This window comes from Globicephala melas, chromosome 12 (genome assembly GCF_963455315.2).
Source record: "Globicephala melas chromosome 12, mGloMel1.2, whole genome shotgun sequence".
Taxonomy (NCBI): domain Eukaryota; kingdom Metazoa; phylum Chordata; class Mammalia; order Artiodactyla; family Delphinidae; genus Globicephala; species Globicephala melas.
In genome coordinates, this window is record NC_083325.1 from 60,903,025 (window position 1) to 60,929,788 (window position 26,764).

A 26,764-nucleotide genomic window follows, 5' to 3' on the forward strand; every position below is an offset into this window, starting at 1 on the left:
CTTTTAATATTAACAAGTTCTTACAAGTATTTTAAAATTGTTTATTTAAGGTGTGAAATTAAAACTTCAGTAATGGAGTTAGCCCACAGTTTATTGCTGAATGAAGACGCTTTGGCTCAAATCACTGAAGCGAAGAGACCAGTTTTTATCTTTGAATGGTTGCGATTTCTTGATAAAGTCTTGGTTGCTGCCAACAAGGTATGGTATTACTTTTTTTTCTAGCTGGGTTAACATATATAAAGACTATTATGTGTACATGATTTGTAAGAAAACACATTATGTTTTGGAGATTGTAGGTCATTTGTGGAACTTGAGAATATTACACTGTACTGTAGTAAGAATCTGTCTGTCCTTTTCTATCCTGTGGCAAAACCCAAACCTCGTTTAAATCCAGCTTATTGCCTGGATAGAGACTTTATGTTTCTACCTGGACATCTGAATGTGAGTGGAGAAAAACATGATTATATGACTGCTGTCACTTCTTTTTTTTAAATAAATTTATTTATTTTTAATTTTTATTTTTGGTTGCATTGGGTCTTGCACGGGCTTCTCATTGCGGTGGCTTCTCTTGTTGCAGAGCATGGGCTCTAGGTGCACGGGCTTCAGTAGTTGTGGCACACAGGCTTCAGTAGCTGTGGCACACAGGCTAAGTAGTTGTGACACACGAGCTCTAGGGCTCAGGCTCAGTAGTTGTGGCACTCGGGCTCAGTGGTTATGGCTCGCGGGCTCTAGAGCAAGGCTCAGTAGTTGTGGCGCATGGGCTTAGTTGCTCCGCGGCACGTGGGGTCTTCGCGGACCAGGGCTTGAACCCGTGTCCCCTGCATTGGCAGGCAGATTCTTAACCACTGTGCCACCAGGGAAGCCCTGACTGCTGTCACTTTAAATTCATTATCTCCAACATCAAGTGGTCCCTCAGTGCTGTGTAGCAATTCCAGTATCTTCACTTGTCTCTCTGAAGAGTTAATAATAGGCTTTTCTTTCTTTTTCCTTCTTCCTTCACAATCTTTTCACCCAAGTTACTTTTCATTATTTGTGTGTTTATTTTCTGTCTTTAAAATTAGATGCTGTCTTTAAAATTAGATGCTTTCTTCAAACATCTGAGGAAAATTTGGCAGTCTGCTCAAATTTTAGAGTGAGTAGTAAAAGTTTTCTAGTCAGGGTGAAGTGTGCTTCGCCATAGACTAGTCCAATTCTTTGAGGAACCCCTTTAGGGTTTTCTGACCTAGTCATTCCCTATAAGAGACTTTTTTACTCTAGTGTCCTAGGGTACATGACTAGCTGCCTAGGTTCTAGGATTTGGGGGAGAAGGCTGGGGACTTCAACATTCAGTGTCTAAACTTTTACTTAATCCCCCTGTTTTCAGTGCAGTTTTCCCAGCCCACAGTTGTGCCCGAGCTCACTGAGTTCAGGATGGAGGAGAGAGATGTGGGAGTCTTACAGCTTCTTAAATAGACTCTCAACCATTCCTTCCATTTCTAGGCACAACTTTACTGTCTCTTCCATAAGCATTTAGGGCCTCAAAACAAGAGCAACAACGAACAAACATGAGCTTTTCAGGAGTCCTCTGTTGGAAGCTGGGGCTCTTCTTAACTTTCCATATTGAGGATACCTGGCTTCTATATTTTGCATTGATTCTTTTTCTGTTTTCTTTGCCCTTTTATATTGGTGCTTTTTTTTTGGTTGCCCTTTAGTATACTTTTAGTTTCTGGAGAGACAGAGTTAATGCATGGATTCATTTACAGTCTTTAACTAGAAGTTTCTGTTTTCTCTTAAACCCACTCCAGCTGGGTATTTGTTGCCTCCATTACACTGAAACAGATCTTGTATTGCCCAAACCAACAGTCAGTATTCTGTTTTAATGGAGCTGTCAGCAGCTTTTGACATAGCTGATCCTCTATCTTAAAGCACAAAATATCTTTTTTTGTTGTGAAATTGAAAAATACAAAAGAGTATATAAAAAGTATATCCAAATTATGAAGCATAATAATATGAACATCTGTACACCCTTTACCCAAATTAAAAAATAAATTGTTATCATTACTGTTGATGCACAGTTGGTGTGAAGTTTTTCCTATTTGTGGTTCCCAAGACACTATTTGCTTTTAATTCTACTCCTGCTTCACTAGTTATTCCTCATTCTCTTTTGCTGGCTCTTTCTCAGTCCTGGGCACTCTTTTTTTATTTTTATTTTTTAAAAAAAACCCATCTTAATCCTTCAGTGATATCATCTAATCTCATGATTTTTACTGCCATCTATGTAGTAATGATTACCGGATATCCAACTAGCTACTCCACCTCTTTCTCTTGAATATCTAAACAGCATCTCAAAGTTAACATATTTAAAACTAAGTTCTTGATTTCACTGTCTCAAACCTATCCTTGCCCCAGTGCTTTCTATCTCAGGAAATGACCGTATAATCCTGGTTGCTCAGGTCATAAATCTTAGAGCCATTCTTCACTTCCTTCTTTTTCTCAAACTCCACATCATATTTATCAGCAAATCATATTGGTTCTCTCCCCTAAATATATCCAGAATTCAGTTACTTCACATTATTTCCATTGTTACCACCCTCATTTCTTGTCGGATTATTGCCACAACTTAAGTGCTCACCGTGCTTCCAGCCATGTACCTTGTAGAGTATCCTCAGCTCAATAGTCAGAAAGACCCTGTTAAAGCATTTAATCGTGTCCCTCCTCTGCCTCAGACTCTCACTGAGAATAAAATACAAAGTTCTTACAATGGTGTATGAGGCATTGCATGACCTGCTCCCTTCTATCATTCTGACTTCATCTCCTGCTACTTCCTCTGTCTTATTTTGCTCCGGCCACACTGGCTTCTTGCTGTCCTCAAGCATGCTGAGTATGCTCCCACCTCAAGGCCCTTGTACTTGTTGCCTGCCTGGAATGTTCTTCTCCCAGATATCTGCATAACTCACATCTTCACTTCTTTTCAGAGATGCCTTTTTCTTACTAATCTGTATAAAACAGGAAGAACTCACAGTATTCATTTGTTTATTTGGTAAACTCTGTTTCTCCCCATTAGAATGTAAATTTCATGAGGGCAGAGACTGTCTATTGTAATCACTCTTGTATTTGCACCCCAGTACCTAGAATAGTGCATGGCATATAAGTGTACAGTAAGTATTTCTTTAATGGATGGATGAATTCCCAGCATTGATTACGAGTAGATCTGAATATTTCTTCTGTTGCCTAGAGCTCTTCAGAGTTTCTTTTGGTTTCCTTTACTGACCTATAACTCTATGAACTACTGACTTTGCTTTTACAGGGGACCCTAGCTGAGTTCTAAGATGTCAATTGTCCATACACCCAATATTTTACATCCTTTGACTGACTGTTGGTTTTAATTTTTAATAAGTCAGCATGGAAACTTTTTGGATATAGAGTAGTCACTTTTATTGGCAGCTAACTTTGTGGAATTGGAGGAGAATGAGGAGAATATTTAATCTAGGAAAGAACGGTTCATTTTTTTACTGAACTCTTCCTTATCTTGAAAATTCTCATTTATGGTTTTATACCTAAAGTAATATAGATTTTAATTATTAGAGTGCCTTAACTGTTAAGTATTTTTAAATTTTCACTAAAAGATAACAAAATTATGTATAAGAAAAAAACTGATGATCTTTATTTTTTTATAACAGACTGATGTAAAGGAAAAACAGAAAAAACTTGTTGAACAATTAACTGGATTAATAAGTAGTTCACCTGGACCACCTACGCGAAAATTGTTAGCTAAAAATCTTGCAGCCCTTTATAGCATTGGAGATACTTTCACTGTTTTTCAAACACTTGATAAATGTAATGACATTATCAGAAATAAAGATGACACTGCAGCCTACTTACCAACAAAACTGTAAGTACTTACTTTGAGATTGACCTTTGAAACTTGTTTTTTCAGAGTAATTTATCTTAATAAGGGCCTGCTGATCATAAAGACCCCTGTGTAGATGGAACCTGAGATATGCTGCTGACAATAAAAGCTCTAAGTAGGTCTGGGAAAGGAGTTCTATTTCAACATGTGCTCCATTGCCCCTGGGACTTTTAGCAAACTACAGAGAATTGGTATGATGTCAGCAATTTGCACAGGGGTTTTTGGTAATTTTGGGAGGAGATAATATTCTTGGCTGGGATGGAAAGAAAAGTAAAGATTTTCTGGGTGATGAGATTGAGGCAGGAATGGGCAAACTATAGCCCACAGGCCAAATCCAACTTGCCACCTATTTTGTAAATGAAGTTTATTAGAATTACAGACATGCTCCTTCATTTAGGCGGTGGCTGCTTTCACGCTTAAATGGCAGAACTGAGTACCTGAGACAGAGACCATTTTGCCTGCAAGTTTGCTGACTCCTAAATTAAGAGCTTGACCCAATTTCAAGCCCATACCTGTGGTCTGGGTCAAGGGCAGACATTTTGAGAGCAAGTTTTGAGGATAATGGCGTAGGGACGCATCCTGTGAAAGAGTCAAATAAGAAAATCAGGAGTTATTATAGTAGTGAGGAGTGTTGTGGGCGGGAAAGTAACACCTGAATAAACTTAGCTGTGGTGTGACGGGAGAGCAGTGTCAACAAAGCCTTCTTAAAGAAGCATCAGCCAAAGATCAACCATCCAGGAGGAAATATGGAAATGAGTCAAGTAAAGAGTTAAGATGGGAAAAGGGGAAGATGGATGTGACAGGTCATGGACTGGCAAATTTTATGGAAAGGGCCAGATAGTAAATAGTTCTGGCTTTATGGGGTATCATCTCTGTTGCAACTACTCAACTCTGCCATAGCTGGTATGTAAATAAATGAGTACAGCTGCGTACCAATTAAACCATTTTTCAGCAACAGGTGGCAGGCTGGATGATGGGCCAGATTTGGCCTGCAGGCTGTGGTTTGCTAACCTATTTTCTAGACAAAGGAAACTGATAATTGGAAACAGAAGTGGCTTATTTATACCTTATATACAGTGCTTACAGAAAGATACAAAATAGTGGGGGGAATAAGTTGAGGGGAAAATGATGAGTCCAATTCTGGGCATGCTGAATCTGGAGTCCAAGTGGGAATATCCAAGTGACAGTATGTAGTAAGCAGTTGGAAATCCTGGTCTGGATTTCAGAGACCTGAGCTGAGAATGTCATTTTGGTGAGTAGAGAATGAAGATTTTAGAGTAGGCTGAACCCTTTAGTATGGATAAAGTTACCTAGGAAGAGTATTGTAATACTGTGTGAGAAGAGAAGATAGCAAGGATACAACTTGAGAACACCAACATTCAAGGAGCCAGGACCAGTATCATAGCTTAGAGGAAATGGAGAAAGTATTCTGAACCCAGACATTGATTTTTAGGTCTGTTTTCAACTTCATAGATATGTTGTGATTAAGTTTTGTGTTGTTTGGGATAGATGTAGCTCTCAAAAGTTTTAGAAGAGATTAGAGTGTATTAGTGTTTTCCAGTTTATTTTGGAGTTTGAAGCTATGTAATAGTTTTGTGATTTAGTTCTCTGCCACTTGGCAAATCCACACGTAATTTTATAGTTCAGGCTAAGTAGACTTTATTACATATTATTCATACGTATTTCCAGTGGATTCATGGGTTCTATTTAGGAATTCACTAATATATTCTGGCATGTGACCTCAGTCATTTTTAGCTTTGTTATCAGCCTATAGAGTATTGAAAAAAACATGGGATTTGGAGTCAAAGAAGTGAAGGTCGATTCTCTGATTCTGCTGTTAATTGCTTGTACGATAGTAAACTATATTTAATCTCTCTCAGCCTCAGAGTAACTTGCTCAGGACACACAGCTATTGTGTGACATGTTCTAGGATTTAGGTACAGATGTGCCAGACTCCAGAGGCTACACCTTTATGCCCAGCTCCTGCCGCTAAGCTAAGCTCAGAGCTATTCACTTATTTACTGTTTACATGAGTGATGGTAGGGTGATTTCCCTACCATGGGAAGAGATGGGCTGCTGTTACATTTCTTCTTCTATGTTGTCAGCTGTTCTGTTAAACCCATTTAGATTAAATTTTACAAGTAATTGCTTATTATTATTTATATATTAAGAGGCAGACACTGTGAGTAATACAAAAATGTATAACCACCTCTGTTTCTGGACTTTACATTTCCGTTGGCAGGGCAGGATAAGATATAGACATATAAAATTGTCAAGTTGCAACACAGGAAACGATATAATTTTGTCAGAATGAGTGGTTGACATTTTACGTATAATGAAAGAAGAGAGGGATCATTGTGGATGAACATAATTTGGAAAGTCCTCAAAAGGAAAGGTTGGGTTTCTTTCCAAAGGATGGGTATGATTTGTTATGTAAATATATGTTTATTCTCTTATTTTCCTAACAAGAATACAATTTGATTATCCATAGTATCTGTTACAATTATACAGAATAAAGAAGGTATTCTTTTTTAAAATTTTTTTAAATTGAAATATAGTTGATTAATGATATTGTGTTAGTTTCAGGTATACAGCAAAGTGAGTCAGCTTTATATGTATATATAATTTTCAGATTATCTTCCATTATAGGTTATTACAATATATTGAATAGAGTTCTCTATGCTGTACAGTAAATCCTTGTTGCTTATCTATTTTATGTATAGTAGTTTGTATCTGCTAATCCCATACTCCTAATTTATCCCCCTCCCCGCTTTTCTCCCTTTGGTAACCATAAGTTTGTTTTCTGTGTCTGTGAGTCTGTTTCTGTTTTGTCTATTGGGTTCATTTGTATTATTTTTTAGATTCCATATATAAGTAATATCATATAATATTTATCTTTGTCTGACTTACTTCACTTAGTATGATATTCTCTAGGTTCATCCACATTATTGCAAATGGCAATATTGCATTCTTTTTTATGGATGAGTAGTTTTCCATTGTATATTTACATCACATCTTCTTAAACCAGTCATCTGTTGATGGGCACTTAGGTTGTTTCCATGTCTTGGCCATTATAAATAGTGCTGCTACGAACATTGGGTGCCTCTGTCTTTTCGAGTTAGAGTTTTCATCTTTTCAGGATATATGCCCAGGAGTGGGATTGCTGGATCATATGGTAGCTATATTTTTAGTTTTTTAAGGAACCTGCATACTGTTTTCCATAGTGGCTGCACCAGTTTACATTCCCACCAACAGTGTAGGAGGGTTCCCTTTTCTCCATACCATCTCCAGCATTTATTATTTGTAGACTTTTTGATGATAGCCAAGAATCAACAAGGTGTTCTTGAAAATTAAGGATTTGTGGCCAAAAGTGTCCTGCACAAATACAAATTGATTTCTGAAAATAAGAAAAATATTATAAAATTATTAATCTGAGCAGTGACTGGTGAAAATGTCACTTCTTACAGGGCTGCAGTGGCTTGTGTTGGAGCATTTTATGAAAAAATGGGGAGAATGTTAGGCAGTGCATTTCCAGAAACAGTAAATAATCTTTTGAAATCTCTGAAAAGTGCAGAGGTAAGTTTTACAACAAATATTATTTAAATGTTTTGCTTGTGGTGGGAGTTAGATGTTAGTTAAAAATATATGTTGCCTTTTCTCTGTCAGTGTAGTACTTAATATTGCTTAGCAAGAGGGTAATTTAAAATTATTACTTGCAAAAAATATTACTTGCCCCTTGTTTTAATGTACATTACCTCATATTTCAGGGAGAAGGGAAAGAATGCTTTACCTTGACAAAGAATAGGTTTATGTATTATTTAGCCCTAGGAATATTATTGTACTGCCATATTATTTTTTGTGCCATAGCTAATGTATTAGTTTCCTACGGCTGCCATAATAAATTACCACAGACTGGGTGGCTTAAAATAACAGAAATTTATTGCCTCACAATTCTAGAAGCTAGAAGTCTGAAATCAAGGTATCAGCAGGGCCGTGCTTCCTCTGATAGCTCTTGGGAATAGTCCTTCCAAGCCTTCTTAGCTTCTGGTTGTTGCTGACCGTCCTTGGCTTTGGTGGTATTCCTTGGTTTGCAGATGTATCTCTCCAATTTCTGTCTCCATTGTCATATGGTGTTCTCCCTATGCATCTGTGTTTTGTGTCCAAATTCTTCTGTTATAAGGATACCGGTCTATTATAAGGATACCAAATTCTTCTATTATAAGGATTAGGGTCCACCCTAATATAGTATGATCTCATCTTTACTTGATTTCATCTGCAAAGACCTTATTTCCAAATAAAGTCATGTTCACAGGTAACAGGGCATAGGACTTGAACTCATCTTTTGGCGGGACAGTATTCAATCCACAGCAACTAATATGAAGTAAAAATAGTTCTGTTTTGTCATGTCAGTTTGGTATTACTTCTGAAAATTCCTTGTTCATTTGGGGTTAACTGAAAATAGACCAAGCACTGGTCTCATAGTCTAATTCTTTGTCTAGGAAAGCTAAAGATTTCTTGGACAACACCTCTTCTGGGAACTCTTTGTCTATTAATTTATTAAGCAAGAATTGAGGGCATATTCTTAGGCATTAGGCATATAAAGATGAATAAGATCTACTCCCTGACCTCAAAGAGCTTACAGTCTAGTGAAAGAAATCTATGTTTGAATAAGTATACTATCAGAAATATGAATCAAGCACAATAAGAGTATAAAAACAAGAGTTCAGAGTAGTCTCAAGAAGTTGATAGTTTGGAATATATCTGTGAGAAAGTTTTTAAAATGTGTTGGATGTTTTCTTCCTCTTTTAGATGGTTTATATTCTTAAGTACTTTTTACTTAACTTTTCACATTCTGAAAGCTTGCATCCTTGAGGTATTATATTGAAGCTTTTGAATTTGTCATGTTCTCATTATTTGCACTTCAACAGATCATGGAAACATAAGAATATGTTTACTTATTGTAACCTAATTTCTCAAATAATTATTTTGTTGACGTTAATAATTATTTTTACCTTTCAGGGACGTTCTAAAATACTTTTTTATTTTTCATTACTTAACTGTTTACCTTTAGAGGTAAGACCATTAGGCCCAGAGAACTTTGGTCTTTTGGTATGTTCTTATTTAAACGTAGAATTTGCTTTATGTTCTTTTCTAGTCTCAAGGGCGAAGTGAAATCTTAGTGAGTCTACAGAAAGTTCTAAATGGACTGGGTGGTGCAGCAGCTTCCTGTCATCGTGATATTTATAAGAATGCCAGGTCTCTCTTAACTGACAGGTCAATGGCTGTTCGATGTGCAGTTGCCAAGGTTAGTACTCGGCTGTTTATAATGTTGCTCCTTATCCTGCTTGCTCTGAAACAGTCAATGATTTTTTTTTTCCTTTGAAAGTTTCAAAATAAGGTGGCATGATTTTGGTTCCCATGGATTAGTTTCATTTCATTTTCTAGAATTATATGTAAAATGGAATCAGGTGGTATGTGCTTTTTTTTTCTTTTTGCCTGGCTTCTTTTAAACAGCATAATTCTTTTGAGATTTCTCAGTGTTGTTACATGTATCAATCGTTCATTCCTTTTTATTGCTGAGTAGTATTTCATTGTATGGCTATGCCACAATTGGTGTATTCCTTCACCTGTTATGGACATTTGTGTTGCTTCCAGTTTTGGATATTACAAAAAAAGCTGCTGTGAATATCTGTGTACTAGTTTTTGTTATCAACACATGCTTTCCTTTCACTTGGGTAAATACCTAGGAGTGGAATGGCTGGATCATATTTTAGATTTACATTTAATTTTTGGAGAAATTGCCACTGTTTTCCAAAGTACTATGAGATTTCCTCATTCTCCATGTCTCACCAACATTTGGTATTGCCAGTCTTTTTAATTTTAGCCATTCTTAGAGATATGTACAGGAATCTCATTGTGACTTTAATTCGCATTTCCAGACTAATGATGATCATATTTTTAGGTGCTTATTTACCATCCATATCTTCTTTGATGAAGAGTCTATTCAAAATTTTTGTGCATTGTTTTATTGAGTTATTTGTTTTCTTATTATAGAGTTTTTTTAACATCTTTATTAGAGTATAATTGCTTTACAATGGTGTGTTAGTTTCTGCTTTATAACAAAGTGAATCAGTTATACATATACATATGTCCATATATCTCTTCCCTCTTGTGTCTCCCTCCCTCCCACCCTCCCTATCCCACCCCTCTAGGTGGTCACAAAGCACCGAGCAGATCTCCCTGTGCTATGTGGCTGCTTCCCACTAGCTATCTATTTTATGTTTGGTGGTGTATATATGTCCATGCCACTCTCTCACTTTGTCCCAGGTTACCCTTCCCCCTCCCCATATCCTCAAGTCCATTCTCTAGTAGGTCTGCGTCTTTATTCCCATCTTGCCCCTAGGTTCTTCATGACTTTTTTTTTTTCCTTAGATTCCATATATATGTGTTAGCATACGGTATTTGTTTTTCTCCTTCTGACTTACTTCACTCTGTATGACAGACTCCAGGTCCATCCACCTCACTACAAATAACTCAATTTCATTTCTTTTTATGGCTGAGTAATATTCCATTGTATATATGTGCCACAGTCAGAATGGCCATCATCAAAAAATCTACAAACAATAAATGCTGGAGAGGGTGTGGAGAAAAGGGAACCCTCTTGCACTGTTGGTGGGAATGTAAATTGATACAGCCACTATGGAGAACAGTATGGAGGTTCCTTAAAAAACTAAAAATAGAACTAGCATATGACCCAGCAATCCCATTACTGGGCATATACCCTGAGAAAACCATAATTCAAAAAGAGTCATGTACCAAAATGTTCGTTGCACCTCTACTTACAATAGCCAGGACATGGAAGCAACCTAAATGTCCATCATCAGATGAATGGGGGCTTCCCTGGTGGTGCAGTTGTTAAGAATCCGCCTGCCAATGTGGGGGACATGGGTTCGAGCCCTGGTCCAGTAGGATCCCACATGCCGCGGAGCAACTAAGCCCGTGCGCCACAACTCCTGAAGTCCGTGCGCCTAGAGCCAGTGCTCCACAACGAGAGCAACCACTGTAATGAGAAGCCCGCTCACGGCAACGAAGAGTGGCCCCGCTTGCTGAAGCTGGAGAGAGCCCACGCGCAGCAACGAAGACCCAACACAGCCAAAAATAAATATATAAAAAATAAATTTAAAATTAAAAAACAAAAACAAAACCCAAAAAAACCCAGATGAATGGATAAAGAAGATGTGGCACATATATTATACAGTTTTGAGTCTACTTTGTAGGTTCTTTATTTCTATATCAGATATGTGATTTGCAAATATTTTCTCCCACTCTGTGGTCTGTCTTTTCATTCCCTAAATAGTGCCTTTCTAAGATGCGAAGTTTTGAATTTTGTCAAAGTCCAATTTATCAGTTTTTCTTATATTGTGCTTTTAGTATTGTATCAAAGAAAGCTTTTCCTAGCCCAAACTTTCTCCTATGTTTCCTAGTTTTATAGTTTTACACTTGGATGTATGATCCATTTTGAGTTAATTTTTGTATATAGTGTGAGGTATGAATTGAAGATTTTTTGTTTTGTTTTGATTTTTGCACATGGATATTCACTTGTTCTAGCACCATGTTGAAAAGACTCTTCTTCACTAAATTGCCTTTGCACCTTTGTTGAAAATCAGTTGTCCGTATAAATGTGGATCTAGTTTTGGAATCTCTATTCTGTTTCATTGATCTGTTTGTCTATCTTGATGTCAATAACACTTTCTTGATTACTGTACCTTTATAATGTCTTAAAATCAGGTAGTGTTAGCCCTCCAACTTTTTCTTTTCCAAAATAGTTTTGGCTATTCTAGGTCCTTTGCATTTCCATATAAATTTTAACTTGTCCATTTCTACAAAAATAACATGCTGAGATTTTTATTCAGGTTGCATTGAATCTATAGATCAGTTTGGGGATAGTTGACAGCTTAACAGTATTAAGTCCAACTCATGAATGCGATATCTCTATCTCTCATTCATTTAGGTCTTCTTTGATTGCTCTTAGCAACATTTTTTGGTTTTCAAATGCACAGATCTTGCACCTCTTTTGTCAGATTTATCCATAAGTATTTCATTTTCTATGCTATTTTAAATAGTATTGATTAAAAGCTTTTTTTTTCAATTTCTAATTGTTCATTACTAATATATAGAAATACAACTGATTTTTGTACATTGGTCTTGTATCCACCAACCTTCTTAAACGGCCTTACTAGTTCTATCAGCTTTTTTTTTTTTTTTTTTTGGTGGTACGTGGGCCTCTCACTGTTGTGGCCTCTCCCGTTGCGGAGCACAGGCTCCGGAGGCGCAGGCTCAGTGGCCATGGCTCACGGGCCCAGCCGCTCCGCGGCATGTGGGATCTTCCTGGACCGGGGCACGAACCCGTGTCCCCTGCATCAGCAGGCGGACTCTCAACCACTGCACCACCAGGGAAGCCCTTGCTTTTTTAATAGATCCTATCAGGTATTCTGTGCGGACAATCATGTTGTCTATGAATAAAGACAGTTTTACTTCTTTTCCAATCTGGATGCTTTTTATTTATTTTTCTTTCTTACTGCACTGGCTGGTTAGATCCTTCAGTGCAATATTGAATAGAAAACATGAGAGGTGACATCCTTGTCTTGTTCCTGATCCTTAAGGGGAAAACATCCAGTCCTTCACCATTAAGTATGATGTTAACTGTCAGTTTTCCTTGATGATCTTTATCAAGTTGAGGAAGTGCCCTTATATTTCTAGCCTTCCAAGAAGTTTTTATCAAGAATGGATTTTGTCAAATTTGATTTCTTGTGTCGTTTCAGTTGTTGCTATTTTCTAATTAAGTGGGTTTCTTTTTTTTTTGGCTGCTTTCTGCGGTTTGTGGGATCTTAGTTCCCCAACCAGGGATTGTATTGGTAGTCTCAAAGAAGCAGCTTTTGGTTTCATTTCTGTTTTTCAGTTTGCTGGTTCACTGATTTCCTCTCTTATCTATATTACTTCCTTAATTTCCTGCTTACTTTGTGTTGAATTTGCTCTGTGTCATCTAGTTTCTTAAGGTAGAAGCAGAGGTTGTTGATTTGAGACATTTCTTCTTCTTTTTTTTTTTTGGCTGCGCCATTCGGCTTGCGAGATCTCAGTTCCCCCGACCAGGGATTGAATCCAGGCCACGGCAGTGAATGCCCAGAATCCTAACCACTAGGCCACCAGGGAATTCCCCAGAGACCTTTCTTCTTTCTAATACAGGAGTTTAGGGTTATAGTTTCCTCCTAACTGCTGGAAACTCTCTCAAGGCAGTAGGGTGGAACAAATGTAGGGTTCAACTTGCATTTTCCATCTCTTAAGGATTAGCATCCTTCATTGCCTGATGTCCAGTGTCTTTGAAACTTGTTTCATATATTTTGTCCAATTTTTTAGTTATTTCAGGAGAGAGAGTAAATCTGGTTCTTGTTTATCCATCTTTTCAAGTGGAAGTTCTAATTTACTTTTTTTTTAAAAAATTCTAGTGTCTCCTAGAACTACAGAATGAAGCTGTGTTCATGTGGACTGCTGAACTGGAAAATATAGCCACTCTCTGCTTTAAGGCTTTGGAAAACTCAAACTATGGGGTACGGGTGGCAGTGTCTAAACTCTTAGGAACAGTCATGGCTACAGCATTGATGCCAAAACAAGCAACAGGTATCGTTGTTTGCTAGCCCCCGATCTAGACTGTAACAGGTATTTGAAGGTATATGGAATGCTTCCTTCTAAATGACTTATTACTTCTAGGCAAGTCACTTTAAAGGCTTTAAATTAGTATCTTTGTCTACTTTTTCATAAAATAGAAGTACCCAAATGGCATTTTCCTTGATATAGTCAGGACTTTTTTTTTTGGCCACACCGTGGGGCATGCAGAACTTCCCCAACCAGGGATCGGACCCAGGCCCCCTGCAGTGGAAGCACAGAGTCTTAACCACTGGACCACCAGGAAAGTCCCCGTCAAGACATTTTTTATGATGATACTGTGCAACATTACATGCATCAAGTATGTTGGACATATAAGCAAATAAGATTTATGAAATGGTTTTGTATCATGTTCAAGGGACTGGAATCTGGCACTTTACATGCCTTCTTACTTTCAGTCCCTGGTGAGTAGATCCCCATTCATAGCATAGTATATTTTTCTTGACCATTATTATAAGCAGAATCAGAGACAGCATTGATTTTCCCAGTGACTTCTACTGTGCCTCACAGTTCCATAGAGATGCTTCAGGGACAGTTCTGAGTAGATGCTGAGTGAATCCAGCTCTGCTGTTGTCCCTACCCCTATTCCATCTCTGTATTGTAGAAAGAAAATCAGATCTTACAGATTCATGTCCTAGCTCTTATGTGTTTTGGGGTTTTTTGTTTTTTGTTTTTTTTTTAACATCTTTATTGGGGTATAATTGCTTTACAATGATGTGTTAGTTTCTGCTTTATAACAAAGTGAATCAGTTATACATATACATATGTTCCCATATCTCTTCCCTCTTGCATCTCTCTCCCTCCCACCCTCCCTATCCCACCCCTCCAGGCGGTCACAAAGCGCCGAGCTGATCTGCCTGTCTAGCTTTTATGTTTATTTGCTGTGAAACCCTTTGAGCTTTGGTCTCTTCATCTTTAATCATGATTACTTCAGTGTTTGAATTAGATAACAGTGATGATGATGATAGGTAACAATTTATTAAGTGCTAACTATGTATAAGGCACTGAATTAAGCATATAACAGAGTTGTTTTATTTAATCCTCTCAAAAGCCCTAGGAATCCTAAGTACTGTTGTTATTCTCATTTTATAAACAAGGAAATTTAGGCTTAGAGAGATTGTGTCGTTTGTGGTGTAATAAGTGTTCTATTAAGTGAAATTAAAACCCAGGCATTCAAATTCCAAAGCCTGCATAGTTAATCATGAACTTTATGCCTCTCCTACAGAATTTTTGTGAGGATTATGTTTGCTACTGTGTAGGAAAGGACTTTATAAAATAGGAAGCTCTTTACAAGGGATGGCAAGTCGGTTGCAGTCCAGTGACGTTTCAATCCATTGGTAATTGTTGTATAGAAAGTGTGGTCTTGGGAATTCCCTGGCGGTCCAGTGGTTAGGACTTGGTGCTTTCACCGCCGTGGAACTAAAATCCCACAAGCCATGTGCTGTGGCCAAAAAAAAAAAAAGTATTGTGTCCATCTCAACTGGGAGTGAGGGCTGCAGTCAGTTAGCAGTATCTGCTGTGAATGTGCGTTGTCTTTGTTGTGTTACACATATCAAGGCTAACATAATTGTTAGACTATTTTGACAAAGATATATTGAATTGTTTTAATTTCTAGCTCCTTTTTTTTAGCATTTTTTTGCTTCAAAATTGAATTTAATTTTACAAATATATTGTAAATTTTAAGATCATAAGAAAATAAATGACCCTATCTCCTTTGTAATAGTTTAAGTATCCTTAAAAGCAATTACTTGAATTTTAAAGCTAGATTATTAGAAAATATTATTTAATAGCAAAATATATTTGCTTATAAATATATTTTTCTTCCTGAAAGTAATGCGCCAGAATGTGAAGCGAGCAACATTTGATGAAGTCTTAGAACTCATGGCCACAGGATTTCTACGTGGAGGGTCAGGTTTCTTAAAGAGTGGTGGAGAAATGTTAAAAGTTGGAGGGTCTGTTAATCGTGAAGTGAGAGTTGGAGTTACACAGGTTTGTAATATATATGTATAAAAGAATTCTCTTGGTATCACGTGTGAAATTTCATGGAAGACTCTTACTAAGTAACAGCGCGTACAGAGATTTTTAATACTGTCTAAAATTAAATAATTTTTAAAATGTCTTTCAAAACATTTCTTTTACTAAACGAATGAATTACATTCAAATCTAAATTGCATCTTATATGGAAAGGTAGGTATTTGATGTGTAAAGAAGCCTATGTCTGCTATATCTATCTGTCTGTCTTTAACAAAATTTTTCCAAATTTTACTTCGCAGAAAATCAGAAGTAAAGTAATTGAGTTTTAATTGAAATTGTATTCAAGTAACTTGAGGCATTTAGGTTTTAATGTTTTCCAACAACTCTTGTAGCTAAAAATATTGGTTAGTACTTTGGATTTATCATCATTGATTAATCACCAGTGCAATTATGCAGTTAAACCTGACTTGAAATTATAGTTTCAAAATAATAATTAATACCAAATAAGATGTTATGGTTAATAACCTAATAATAATTAACACCTAATAATAATTAACACCTAATAAGATGAAATGGTTTTTTTGATCTTAGTCAAAATCATCCAATTATACCTTATTCCAGAAACAAGCATAAAATGGAAGTAAACCATTTGTATCTTACAGTCATAAGCAAATGTTTTGTAGCTCTAGCTCAGTGTTTATTTAGCATGTTAGGGTTTTATTACTATAACTTATCACCTTCATCACCAGGGTGAATTCACCTTTCCTTCCCTCCCGCACCATTCTCTCTCTGTGTTCTTCTTGTAGTTATTATCCTGAGAGCTGTTTTTAGTCAAAGATACTTCAACCAGTAATTCCCATGCTAGAAGTACTAAAAAGGTCTCAAGTTTTAAACTTTCTCAATTTTAATCTCAAAGATAATTTATTTTTCATGCTGTCATCAGTTATTCACGTAGTTGCTTTATCTGTAATTTCATTTCATTTATATAAATTTATCTAAAGCATCTTAATCTATTTACAGGCATATGTTGTTTTTGTAACAACATTGGGTGGTCAGTGGTTAGAGCGTAGCTTTGCCACATTCTTGTCTCATGTACTTGATCTGGTTTCCCATCCTCGGGCAACGCAAACACATGTAGAGGCTGTGTACTCCAGACGGTGCGTCTCCTTTATCCTGAGAGCTACTGTGGGCAGTTTGCTAGGTGAAAAAGCCCAGATTGCAGCTGCCAAAGAAATATGCCAAGCGATTGGAAAGCAAATGAAAGCAGTAGGTAAGAATTTTTCTTTTTAATAAATTAATTTATTTATCTACTTTTGGCTGTGTTGGGTCTTCATTGCTGTGCGCAGGCTTTTCTCTAGTTGCGGCAAGCAGGGGCTACTCTTTGTTGCAGTGTGCAGGCTTCTCATTGTGGTGGCTTCTCTTGTTGCGGAGCATGGGCTCTAGGTGTGCGGGCTTCAGTAGTTGCGGCACACGGACTCAGTAGTTGTGGCACCCAGGCTCAGTAGTTGTGGCTCACGGGCTCTAGAGAGCAGGCTCAGTAGTTGTGGCACATGGGCTTAGTTGCTCCACAGCATGTGGAATCTTCCCGGACCAGGGCTAGAACCCGTGTCCCCTGCATTGGCAGGCGGATTCTTAACCACTGCACCACCAGGGAAGTCCCAGTAGGTAAGAATTAATGTCATGATCTGTATTGTTGATTACTTTAGTCATTTAGTTCTTTACTGTTATTCTTAATAAATACTAATAGATCTGATTAGTTCATATACCTTTCTGGACTGTGTTTTAATAGTCATTTTTATTGTGTACTCTTATTTGATATTCAAACAACATATAATTACAGTGAAGTGGAGTTTTTCAGTATTTGGTTAGTGTGTTTGTAAGGTTAGGCTTTCTGTTTTATATCTAGTATCTACCGATTTTATAGCTCTCCCGGTATGCCGCAGCACATTGAGGAATCTTTGAGGAATAATCTATTGTGGTTTTTCTTCTTGGAACCTATTGTTTTCTAAATACATGTTGTTTTCCCCTCCGTTAATAGGCTTAATGTGAAAATTTAGAGAGAAACAGTTACAGGTGGTTTTTCGCCCACTATAGGATATACTGTGAAACCTCAGTAATTCATAATTAAAAGAAATCCTTTTCTAGGAAGTGTCAATTTTATAAACTTTTCTGTTTAACAAGTAGTTATTGAGTATTTGAGATTGCAAAGCAGTAATTCAGGTTTTGAACAGTGAGTAAGATAAAGTTCCTGCCTTCCTGGAGCTTATAATAATACAATTAAGGAACTAACGCAAAGTAAAATATAAATTCTATAAGATAATTTACTTTTATCACTCTTGGGAATATACATTAACTTTAATCAAGAAAATTATATTGGTCTTCCCTGGTGGCGCAGTGGTTGAGAGTCTGCCTGCCGATGCAGGGGACACGGGTTCACGCCCCGGTCCGGGAGGATCCCACATGCCGTGGAGCGGCTGGGCCCGTGAGCCATGGCCGCTGAGCCTGCGCGTCCGGAGCCTGTGCTCCGCAACGGGAGAGGCCACAACAGTGAGAGCCGCGTACTGCAAAACAAAAACAAAAACAAAAAACAACAACAACAAAAAAATTATATTGCTTAACAGGGGTCTTTAGAAATAAGAATTTAATGAATAGAAAATATCCAGCACTTTATATTTAGAGAATGTATATTGAACATCTTATAAAATTAATAAAAATAAATCCACAAATAGTTTATAGTTTTTGTTGTTTATAATAGCTTACTAGGCAAACCATATTTTAAATGCATGGGACTAACTGAAAGTTAGGAATTGTGAATTAAAGGGTGTTTAAATTAATGAGGTATCATTCTTTAGGTATGTTAAAATATAATCTGTCCTAGGTTCACAGCTTTATAAATATTTGTATATTTATTCCTTGAAGAAATGTTTGAGTGTCAAAGACTCTGTGCCAAACAGTGGGAGTAAAACAGCGAGCCACACGTAGATAGCACCTGTTCAGGGAGCTTAGAGCTTAGTACCTAAAAGAAAGAGTTCGTGCATTTCCAAGTGCAGAAATGTCTAAGAAGAAAAGAGGCATTTAATTTTAATCCATAGTATATTAATCTATTATATCCTATTATTCTACATTTTATAACCTGGTAATTCATAATGAATGTAAATAAGAAAGTTTTACTGTCATTTAAGGGTTATTAATCTTAAGGTCACAGATTTTTAAGCCATTAAGCCATTCGATTTTTAAAATGGTAAAAGCAGAATTAAACATAGTGCTATGTACCTGGAATTTATGGAGCAGAATATATTCTCAATTAGTAATTTGACAAGGAATTTTTATTTGTTTCATGATTAAATATGGTTCAATTCTATTGGAAGCTAAAAGGTGGGGCCAGGGACCAGCAAGTTAATGGAAACTTTGAGGACCATCCCAGTAAGAAATTCTAAAGTCACTTTCCTTATAGATCTTCTTTCTGGTCAGTAATTTGACAGTGATGCTACCAGCACACTACAGCTCTTAAAATAGCAGTGATAATAATAAAGTAACAATAATAGCTGCTAATGTTTACTGAATGTATATTGGGGGTAGGCATTGTGCTAAATTCTTTATATTGGCTTTTTATCATTGTGGTTTTGATTGGTATTTCCCTAATTGTTAGTGATGTTCAGCATACAAACAGAGTTCTTAACAGTCAGGTATCAGCTGGTATAATTTAAAAACATAAATTGCGTAGATCAAAAAATTATATCACAATTTAATTCACCCACATTCGTACATGATTTTGTGTTTCCAGAAGCTGTAGTGAATGACACTAGTGGTGAAAACAAATCTGGAGCAGCAGACATTGCAGCAAGCCAGCATGTGATGGTTTGTGCCCTGCAGGAGCTTGGGAGTCTGGTGCAGAGCCTAAATGCCACCGCATCCCCTCTTATTCAGGAAGCATCTATAGGTATGATATTCACTTATATGCTGGAATATTTTTTTCAATATTTTTAGAAGTCATAGGTGTAATTGATATTTAACTCCTAATTGGTTGCTTATCATGGTAATTAGCAGTTTACATCATTTGTTAAAAGTTGGGTTTTATTTAGGATTCACTGTGATAGTGAATCTTGAATTAAATGTTGAAATAAAGTTTTGGGAGACAAATCAAAAACAGTCATGGTAGTTTTGTTTCTAAACTTTATTGAGTACTTTATGCCAACATTTATATTTTATTGGATGTACTATGTTCTTTGTAGAAAATGTTCCTTAAAGTACTTTCCTGTTTATGAGTTGATATATGTGTTTTTTGGCACAGTTCTAAATGTATCTGTATAAAACCATAACAATTATGATTTTAATTATTGTGTTACACATAGTTCTTTTTTTTTTTTTGCGGTACGCGGGCCTCTCACTGCTGTGGCCTCTCCCGTTGCGGAGCACAGGCTCCGGACGCGCAGGCTCAGTGGCCATGGCTCACGGGCCCAGCCGCTCCACGGCATGTGGGATCTTCCCGGACTGGGGCACGAACCTGCGTCACCTGCATTGGCAGGCAGACTCTCAACCACTGCGCCACCAGGGAAGCCCTACACATAGTTCTTTTAACTCATGAAATTGTGTGACTTCATTAAGAGTAATTTTTTGAGTATTTTTTAGGCCTTTTGGAGACAGTGACTTCAGTGCTTCTTCACCCAAGCATGGCAGCTCGACTTGCTGCTGCGTGGTGTCTGCGCTGTGTGGCTGTGGCACTGCCTTTCCAGCTGGCACCATTTCTAGACAGGTGTGCAGAACGACTCAACAACCTGAAAACTTCACCAGAAGCTGTTAGTGGATACAGTTTTGCAATGGCTGCTTTGTTAGGTGGAGTTCATCAGTGTCCTTTGGGCATTCCTCATGCCAAGGGAAAGGTATGACAAAGATCCTAAGATTGTAAGTGCTGTCACATGGACTTTAGTCTTTATTGGAACACCTTCTGTGATTGATGTTGAACTGGGTGATCAAACAAAAACAGTTTTACTGTGATAATAAATGATACAGTATTCTGCTAATATGGAGTCGACAGACCCTAATTAAAAATTTTTTTTTTTTATGGTGGTACGCGGGCCTCTCCCTGTTGTGGCCTCTCCCACTGCGGAGCACAGGCTCTGGGCGCGCAGGCTCAGCAGCCATGGCTCACGGGCCTAGCCACTCTGCGGCATGTGGGATCTTCCCGGACCGGGGCACGAACCCATGTCCCCTGCATCGGCAGGCGGACTCTCAACCACTGCGCCACCAGGGAAGCCCCCTAATTAAAATTTGATATTTAATCCTGATACAGGAATAATAGTTTTGTCTGGGTATAGTATCATTTTATAATTTATTTTAGAGAGAGGAAAAAAAAAAAGCCCTTATAGTAATTCTTTAGAAATCAGAGCTTTTCTTTGGGGTTTTAGAAATAAAAATTCACATTGCTATATTCAAAACGTCAAGAGAATGTGCTATTGCTATAGTTAGCATTTTGGTAATACTTAATAAAAGTTGAATGGTTTTCATGAATCAATTACTTTTTTTTCCCTTTCTCCTATACCTTATACTACTATCAAGATTTTCTTCTTAGGAATATTGTGTTTGTATAAATATTATTTGCAACTTTATATTGGGGCTAGATCTTTTTTTTTTTTTTTTTCTGTTTTTTTTTTCTTCCTGGGTTACCAGGCCCATGTCCATTCATTTCTGTGAGTTCTATAGCTGCTACTCAAATCTGGGCTTCCATCTCCCTTTGTCATATGCTTGCCTCCTCACTGATTATTCTTCTTGGAATCTTTTTCTCCCATCTCTTCCACCCCACTTTCGTATTTTATGTTTGCTCAGAGACCCTTAGGAACTACTCAGGGATCAGAGAATAAAATATAATCACCTTTGTCTGCTAAACTGGTACCTTCATAATTTGCCTTTATTCTGCCCTTTCATTCTAGTTTCTCACTGCTCTAGTCAGACTAGTCATCTTGCTTTCCTTCCGTGCTTTTTTCAGCCTCCATGTCTTTGCTCTTGCTAATCTCTTACATTAGAATTTCATCCCTCTTCTTGTTCACCTGCACCAACCATAGCTGCTTTAAGTCTCTTTGCTGACCACTACATCTGTACTATTATCATTTGATTATGTGCTGCTTGTTACTTCCCATTTTTCCTATGTCTTCTGTCTCTAAGACTGTAAGCACCATAAGATTAGCTTAATGGCAGATGTATAATAAGAGTTCAACAAATCTTTAAACGTAGGATAACAGTACTACTAATAATAGCATTTATTGAGTGATTACATGGACCAGCGCTGTTCTGAGTACTTTGCTGTATTAATTTATTAATCCTCATAAGAGTGAGGTTGGCACTCCTGTTATTCCTATTTTAGCAGTGAGGGAACTGAGGCAGAGAGATTGAGTTATCCTAAGTCAGAAAGCTAGGAGATGACAAAGCTGGGATATGAACTCCGGCATTCTGGCTCTAGAACTCACTCTTAACCACTGTGTTGTAATGGGTCTTCTCAAAGTCAGCAGAGCAATCAGGATTGATTAGGTATTGATGTTGCCTCTTTAAAAACATGTTAACAGCAACAACAAAAAAGGATAACTTCTTTCTTAATGAAGTATACTAGCTGTGTATTTTCTTACTTGATTTTGTTAAAATCCAATTCTAAACTTTTCTTGCAGATGGTAGTTAGTATTGCTGAAGATCTCTTACGAACTGCTGCCCAAAATAGCAGGCTATCTTTACAGCGCACCCAAGCTGGATGGCTCTTACTTGGAGCACTTATGACTTTAGGTACAATTATATTTGAGTAGGATTTTGTCTTATTCTATAACTGTCAGTGGACTGTAAAGAAATTTTAATTTAGAAGTATTCAACTTCACATTCTAGACTTTGAATGAAGTTAAAAAATGGTAATGATGTTTTTCTCATCATTTGGTATTAGATTTCTCTTTTTGGTAATTTCTGTTTATGTACATTTAGTGAGAAAGGTGTTAGCAAAGTTTCCCCTTTGCCATCAGAATAGCCATGGTCTAAATGATTAGCCTAGTATTAATGTAAAGAGATGAGAGTATGGGGCATATTCCATGCCCAAAGTAAAGACCAGTGACATGATTTTAGTAGCGTGATAAAGTCACATTTAAACGGCATCTCCCATTGGTGTTGCTTTCTTGGGGTTATCTTTATGCACTTCACTTTCCTAAGTGCTATGACAAATCTGAGATGCAGGCAAAGTTTAGCACTGTACATAGAACAGAAATATGTTTTATCATTGTGATAAGGTGTGTCCACTTTTTACTTCACGTGTTTGGCTTCTACTATAAAAAGTATGCGTGTGTGTGCTACAAAGTTACTCACTGCTTGATGCATCTACCTTTTGGAAATTAAACCTTGACCTCATTTTCTAAAGAAAATAAAAAGTGGTAACTTTTTTTTCTAGAAATTTATGTTGTGTGGTATGTTAAATGAATTCCTTAGCAATGGAAATGTAGGTTCCTAGTTCTAAATATACTACTCCATAGAACTAAATTAACCATATAAATTGCCCTTAAAATGGAGTAGTAAATATATGTATGTGTTTGGGAGTGGGTGTACATGTTTATATACATATATAATATTTATAGAAAAGGCATCATAAAATGTGTCCCATATATATTTTATCATTGATAGAATGTAATCCATCATTCTGAATATATTTGGGTAATTTCTTTTAGATGACTTTGTGGATTTGTTTTATGTTGGATGCTAAAAATATTGATAGTTTTTAGGTGAATTTTATTATGCTTTAATATATATTTTACTGAATAAGAAACATTTTGAAAATGTTAATATTAGAGACAAAGATACAGTGAAATGATAGATATTGTTAGAGCTTGTTTGGGGCTCTTTTCTTTGGCTTTTGTTTGTAATGCTATATATATGTATGGTTTGGTGTTCTCATTTTCTCTGTCAGGACCATCTGTTGTTCGTTACCATCTGCCCAAGATGTTGTTATTGTGGCGAAATGTTTTCCCTCGTTCATTGAAGGAATTGGAGGCTGAGAAGGCCCGAGGCGATTCTTTTACCTGGCAGGTAACATTGGAAGGTCGTGCTGGAGCTTTATGTGGTAAGAACTGAAAGGACTGCACTTTCAGGATATTATTTTCTTACTAAAATATTTGTGAAGTGAAGGAAAATGATTACTTCAGTTTTTTACTTTAATATATAATGATAAATCTGTACACTTTTGGATTTAGAAAGAAACTTTATAAGTAATCTATACCAGTTTACTAATTTTGTAATAAAAATGAAGCTGAGACTCTGAAAAGGAGGTTAGAGTTCATGATCAATTAGGAGCTGGAACAACCCAGGTGTCTTAATTCCCAGTTATTGCATTCTTCCACCTGAAGAAGCACTGGGTCACCAAGTAAAAAAGCCCAGTGCCTATTTAAAGGAAAAAGAAACAGGATTACCAAGGTTACTGAGTTTACAGTTAGTTTTTTCTTAATGGACAGATAGCTGTTTTCTCCCATCAAATCTGCAAAAGTTGATACGTCTTTTAGATACCAGCATTTTAAAAAGTATGAAAGTTGTTTTTGTTTGGGAGTCAGCAACTTACAGGAAAGGCTCAAGTTTTGTTTCATTTGAAAACTAGAATTACACAGAGTGACCCTGTCCTTTTTTGCTTTATCTGAGGGTGAAAAGTGCTTCTTTTTTCAAACTGTGGGAGACAGATGTACACTTAACCATAAGCGCCACAGGGCAAGGTGTTAGTTTTGTTCCCACACATCTAAGAGCTGGTTTAGTCTTAGCTCTACTGCTAAAGAGCCAATAAAGCTATGTCCTCTCACTGGGCCATTATGTCCACTGTTGGTTCTGTTCTGAAACAGCTTTTTTGTAGTTATCTGAATTCACGTGGGATCATAGACTTCTGAATTCTCGTTCACAGAAATCTTTCTAACAGACATCTTCCCTCCCTCCATTTTTGCTGTCCACTCTTCTTCTAGCCTTTTCTAATGAGTTTTCTCTAAAGTTGCAATTGGTTCCTCTTTTGGTTTGACCTTGTTTTAGAACTTTATATTTTGTAATAATTAAAAATTTTAGGTACCTTTATATAATTTTATAAATTTGTTCATCCTCACAAAAGCTGTTTCAAATATGTCTTTTTAAATTTTTTTTTTAGCAATGAGGAGTTTTGTTGCACATTGTCCTGAACTCCTAACTGAAGATGTGATTAGAAAATTGATGACCCCTATTGAATGTGCCATGACTATGATGTCACAGTAAGTAGGCAATTAGGACACATTAACATCCAATTTTATATATTTATAAATAGCCATGTTTTGTAATTCCCTATAGTATCATATAGGAAATGTACTAAATTTTATTTGTGTGAAGTGACTTTAAAAATTTCAGTAGCTGTGTGGATTGAAATAAAATTGTATTTTATTTATTTATTTTAATTATTATTTATTTATTTATTTTGGCTGCACTGGGTCTTAGTTAAGGCATGTGGGCTTCTTAATTGCAGCATGCAAGCTCTTAGATGCAGCGTGCATGCGGGATCTAGTTCTCTGACCAGGGATTGAACCCGGGCCCCTGCATTGTGAGCGTGGGGCCTTACCCACTGGACCACCAGGGAAGTCCCTAAAATTGTATTTTATAGTGTTTCTGTTACTAACAGTAAAAGTCACAAAATAAACTAAAAGAAAAATGTAATACTTATCAATGTACTTTGATGGTACATTGATACATGGCTGGAAAAAAATGTAAGTATTATTCTAATAAGCTAATACTAATTATACTTTTGATATTTTAGCATTCCATCTGTAATTAAAGCCCACGGAGCTCATCTGAAAGCTAGTGCTGCAATGGTCCGTTTAAGACTTTATGATATCTTGGCGTTGTTACCTCCAAAAACTTATGAAGGTAAATAAAATTTGTGGATGTCTAATAAAAATTCTTCAGTATACCTTTGCAGTTCTTCACAATATCATAGAGTTCTGACCATGTAAAGGAAGGCAACCATTTTCCTTTTCTTCATACATAGTAGCTAACACTTGTTGAGCACTACTGTGTTCCAGGTCTCGTTCTAAGCCCTTAACAGGTATTAGCATCTTTGACTCTAACCACAACCTTATGAGGCTAAAATATAGCTTTCTTTAAAGATAAAGAATCTCAGGTACTTAGAGGTTGTGTAACTTGCACAAGTCTGGGAGGTAGTTAAGTGGCAGAGCTTGGATTCAAACCCAGTTGGTTCATCTTCAGAGTCTATGCTTTTAATGACTATCCCAACTGTTACAATACAGCCAAGATTTAGGAATCTGGAGGGAGAATAGTAACGTACTTTTGCAGAAGTTAAATGTCATATAAAATGTTAATATTCCAGTGCAACCATGCCCAAGAATTTTGATATGCTCTGGTTCAGTCTTTACACATCGTTAAGTAATTAATATAAATAATCATCATATTTAATATATTTAAAATAAAAAATCTTTTCTCTATTTGAGTTTTTGATTACTTTAAATAATTTGGGCTAAAAGGCATAATACAATAACAAAAAAGGAAGTGCCATTATTGTGTATTAAAACCAGTGTTAAAATATTTAATACTGGTTTTTCTTAAAAGGGAACGGGGACTTAATTATTTTACTCCTGTTGAACATATTGCTGCTCTTGGTGGGCAGTGATTATCATTTTCTTAAAAAGTATTCTCTTTAATCTGACCTGAAGTTCTGTTTTTTAGGCTCTTTCAATGCACTTCTTAGAGAACTGGTAGCAGAATTCACTTTGACTGACAACTCAGCCAACACAACTACTTCCCTCCTCAGATCCCTCTGCCACTATGATGATAGTGTTCTTCTTGGTTCCTGGCTTCAAGAAACTGATCATAAATCAATTGAAGACCAGGTAGTAAGCTATAAAGTGAAATGAAATACTAGCTTGATTGAAAAACAATGGTACTATTACACATTGTCATTTAAAAAGAAAATATTGTAGACTAAGGTTTAATTTTCATTTAGCTTTCTTAGACGTTTAAAGATACCTTCCTAGCGGTGGATAAATAGTGAAAAAAGGAAAGCAGCAACAGTTAGAATTTGGCGAACTGTCTTTATTCAATATTCTGTGTATTTAGGTACACTGTGGTTTCATTGGCAAAGGTCAGTTTTGACTAGCTTTTTGGTTGTTGGTGTTTGTTTTGGTTTAGTTTATTTTGTGACAGGTTAGA

The 26,764-nt window shown here is 36.7% G+C and overlaps 1 protein-coding gene across 3 annotated transcripts in view; it reads left to right on the forward strand.

Annotated features, from left to right (window-relative positions):
• HEATR5B (HEAT repeat containing 5B) overlaps nt 1-26,764 on the forward strand; it is an 86,313-nt gene that overhangs the window by 890 nt on the left and 58,659 nt on the right. For 2 of the 3 annotated variants that reach the window (XM_030857930.2, XM_060309218.1), the window contains exons 2-15: nt 51-198; nt 3,660-3,871; nt 7,357-7,465; nt 9,045-9,194; nt 13,393-13,564; nt 15,441-15,598; nt 16,604-16,853; nt 19,368-19,523; nt 20,213-20,463; nt 22,240-22,351; nt 23,511-23,663; nt 24,720-24,819; nt 25,356-25,465; nt 26,282-26,445. In XM_030857930.2, coding sequence (XP_030713790.1) covers nt 73-198; nt 3,660-3,871; nt 7,357-7,465; nt 9,045-9,194; nt 13,393-13,564; nt 15,441-15,598; nt 16,604-16,853; nt 19,368-19,523; nt 20,213-20,463; nt 22,240-22,351; nt 23,511-23,663; nt 24,720-24,819; nt 25,356-25,465; nt 26,282-26,445 — 2,223 coding nt within the window. In that variant the 5' untranslated portion in view covers nt 51-72. Of the gene's footprint in view, nt 1-50; nt 199-3,659; nt 3,872-7,356; nt 7,466-9,044; nt 9,195-13,392; nt 13,565-15,440; nt 15,599-16,603; nt 16,854-19,367; nt 19,524-20,212; nt 20,464-22,239; nt 22,352-23,510; nt 23,664-24,719; nt 24,820-25,355; nt 25,466-26,281; nt 26,446-26,764 lie in introns of those variants that run through there. The other variant, XM_060309220.1, reaches the window with a different exon arrangement.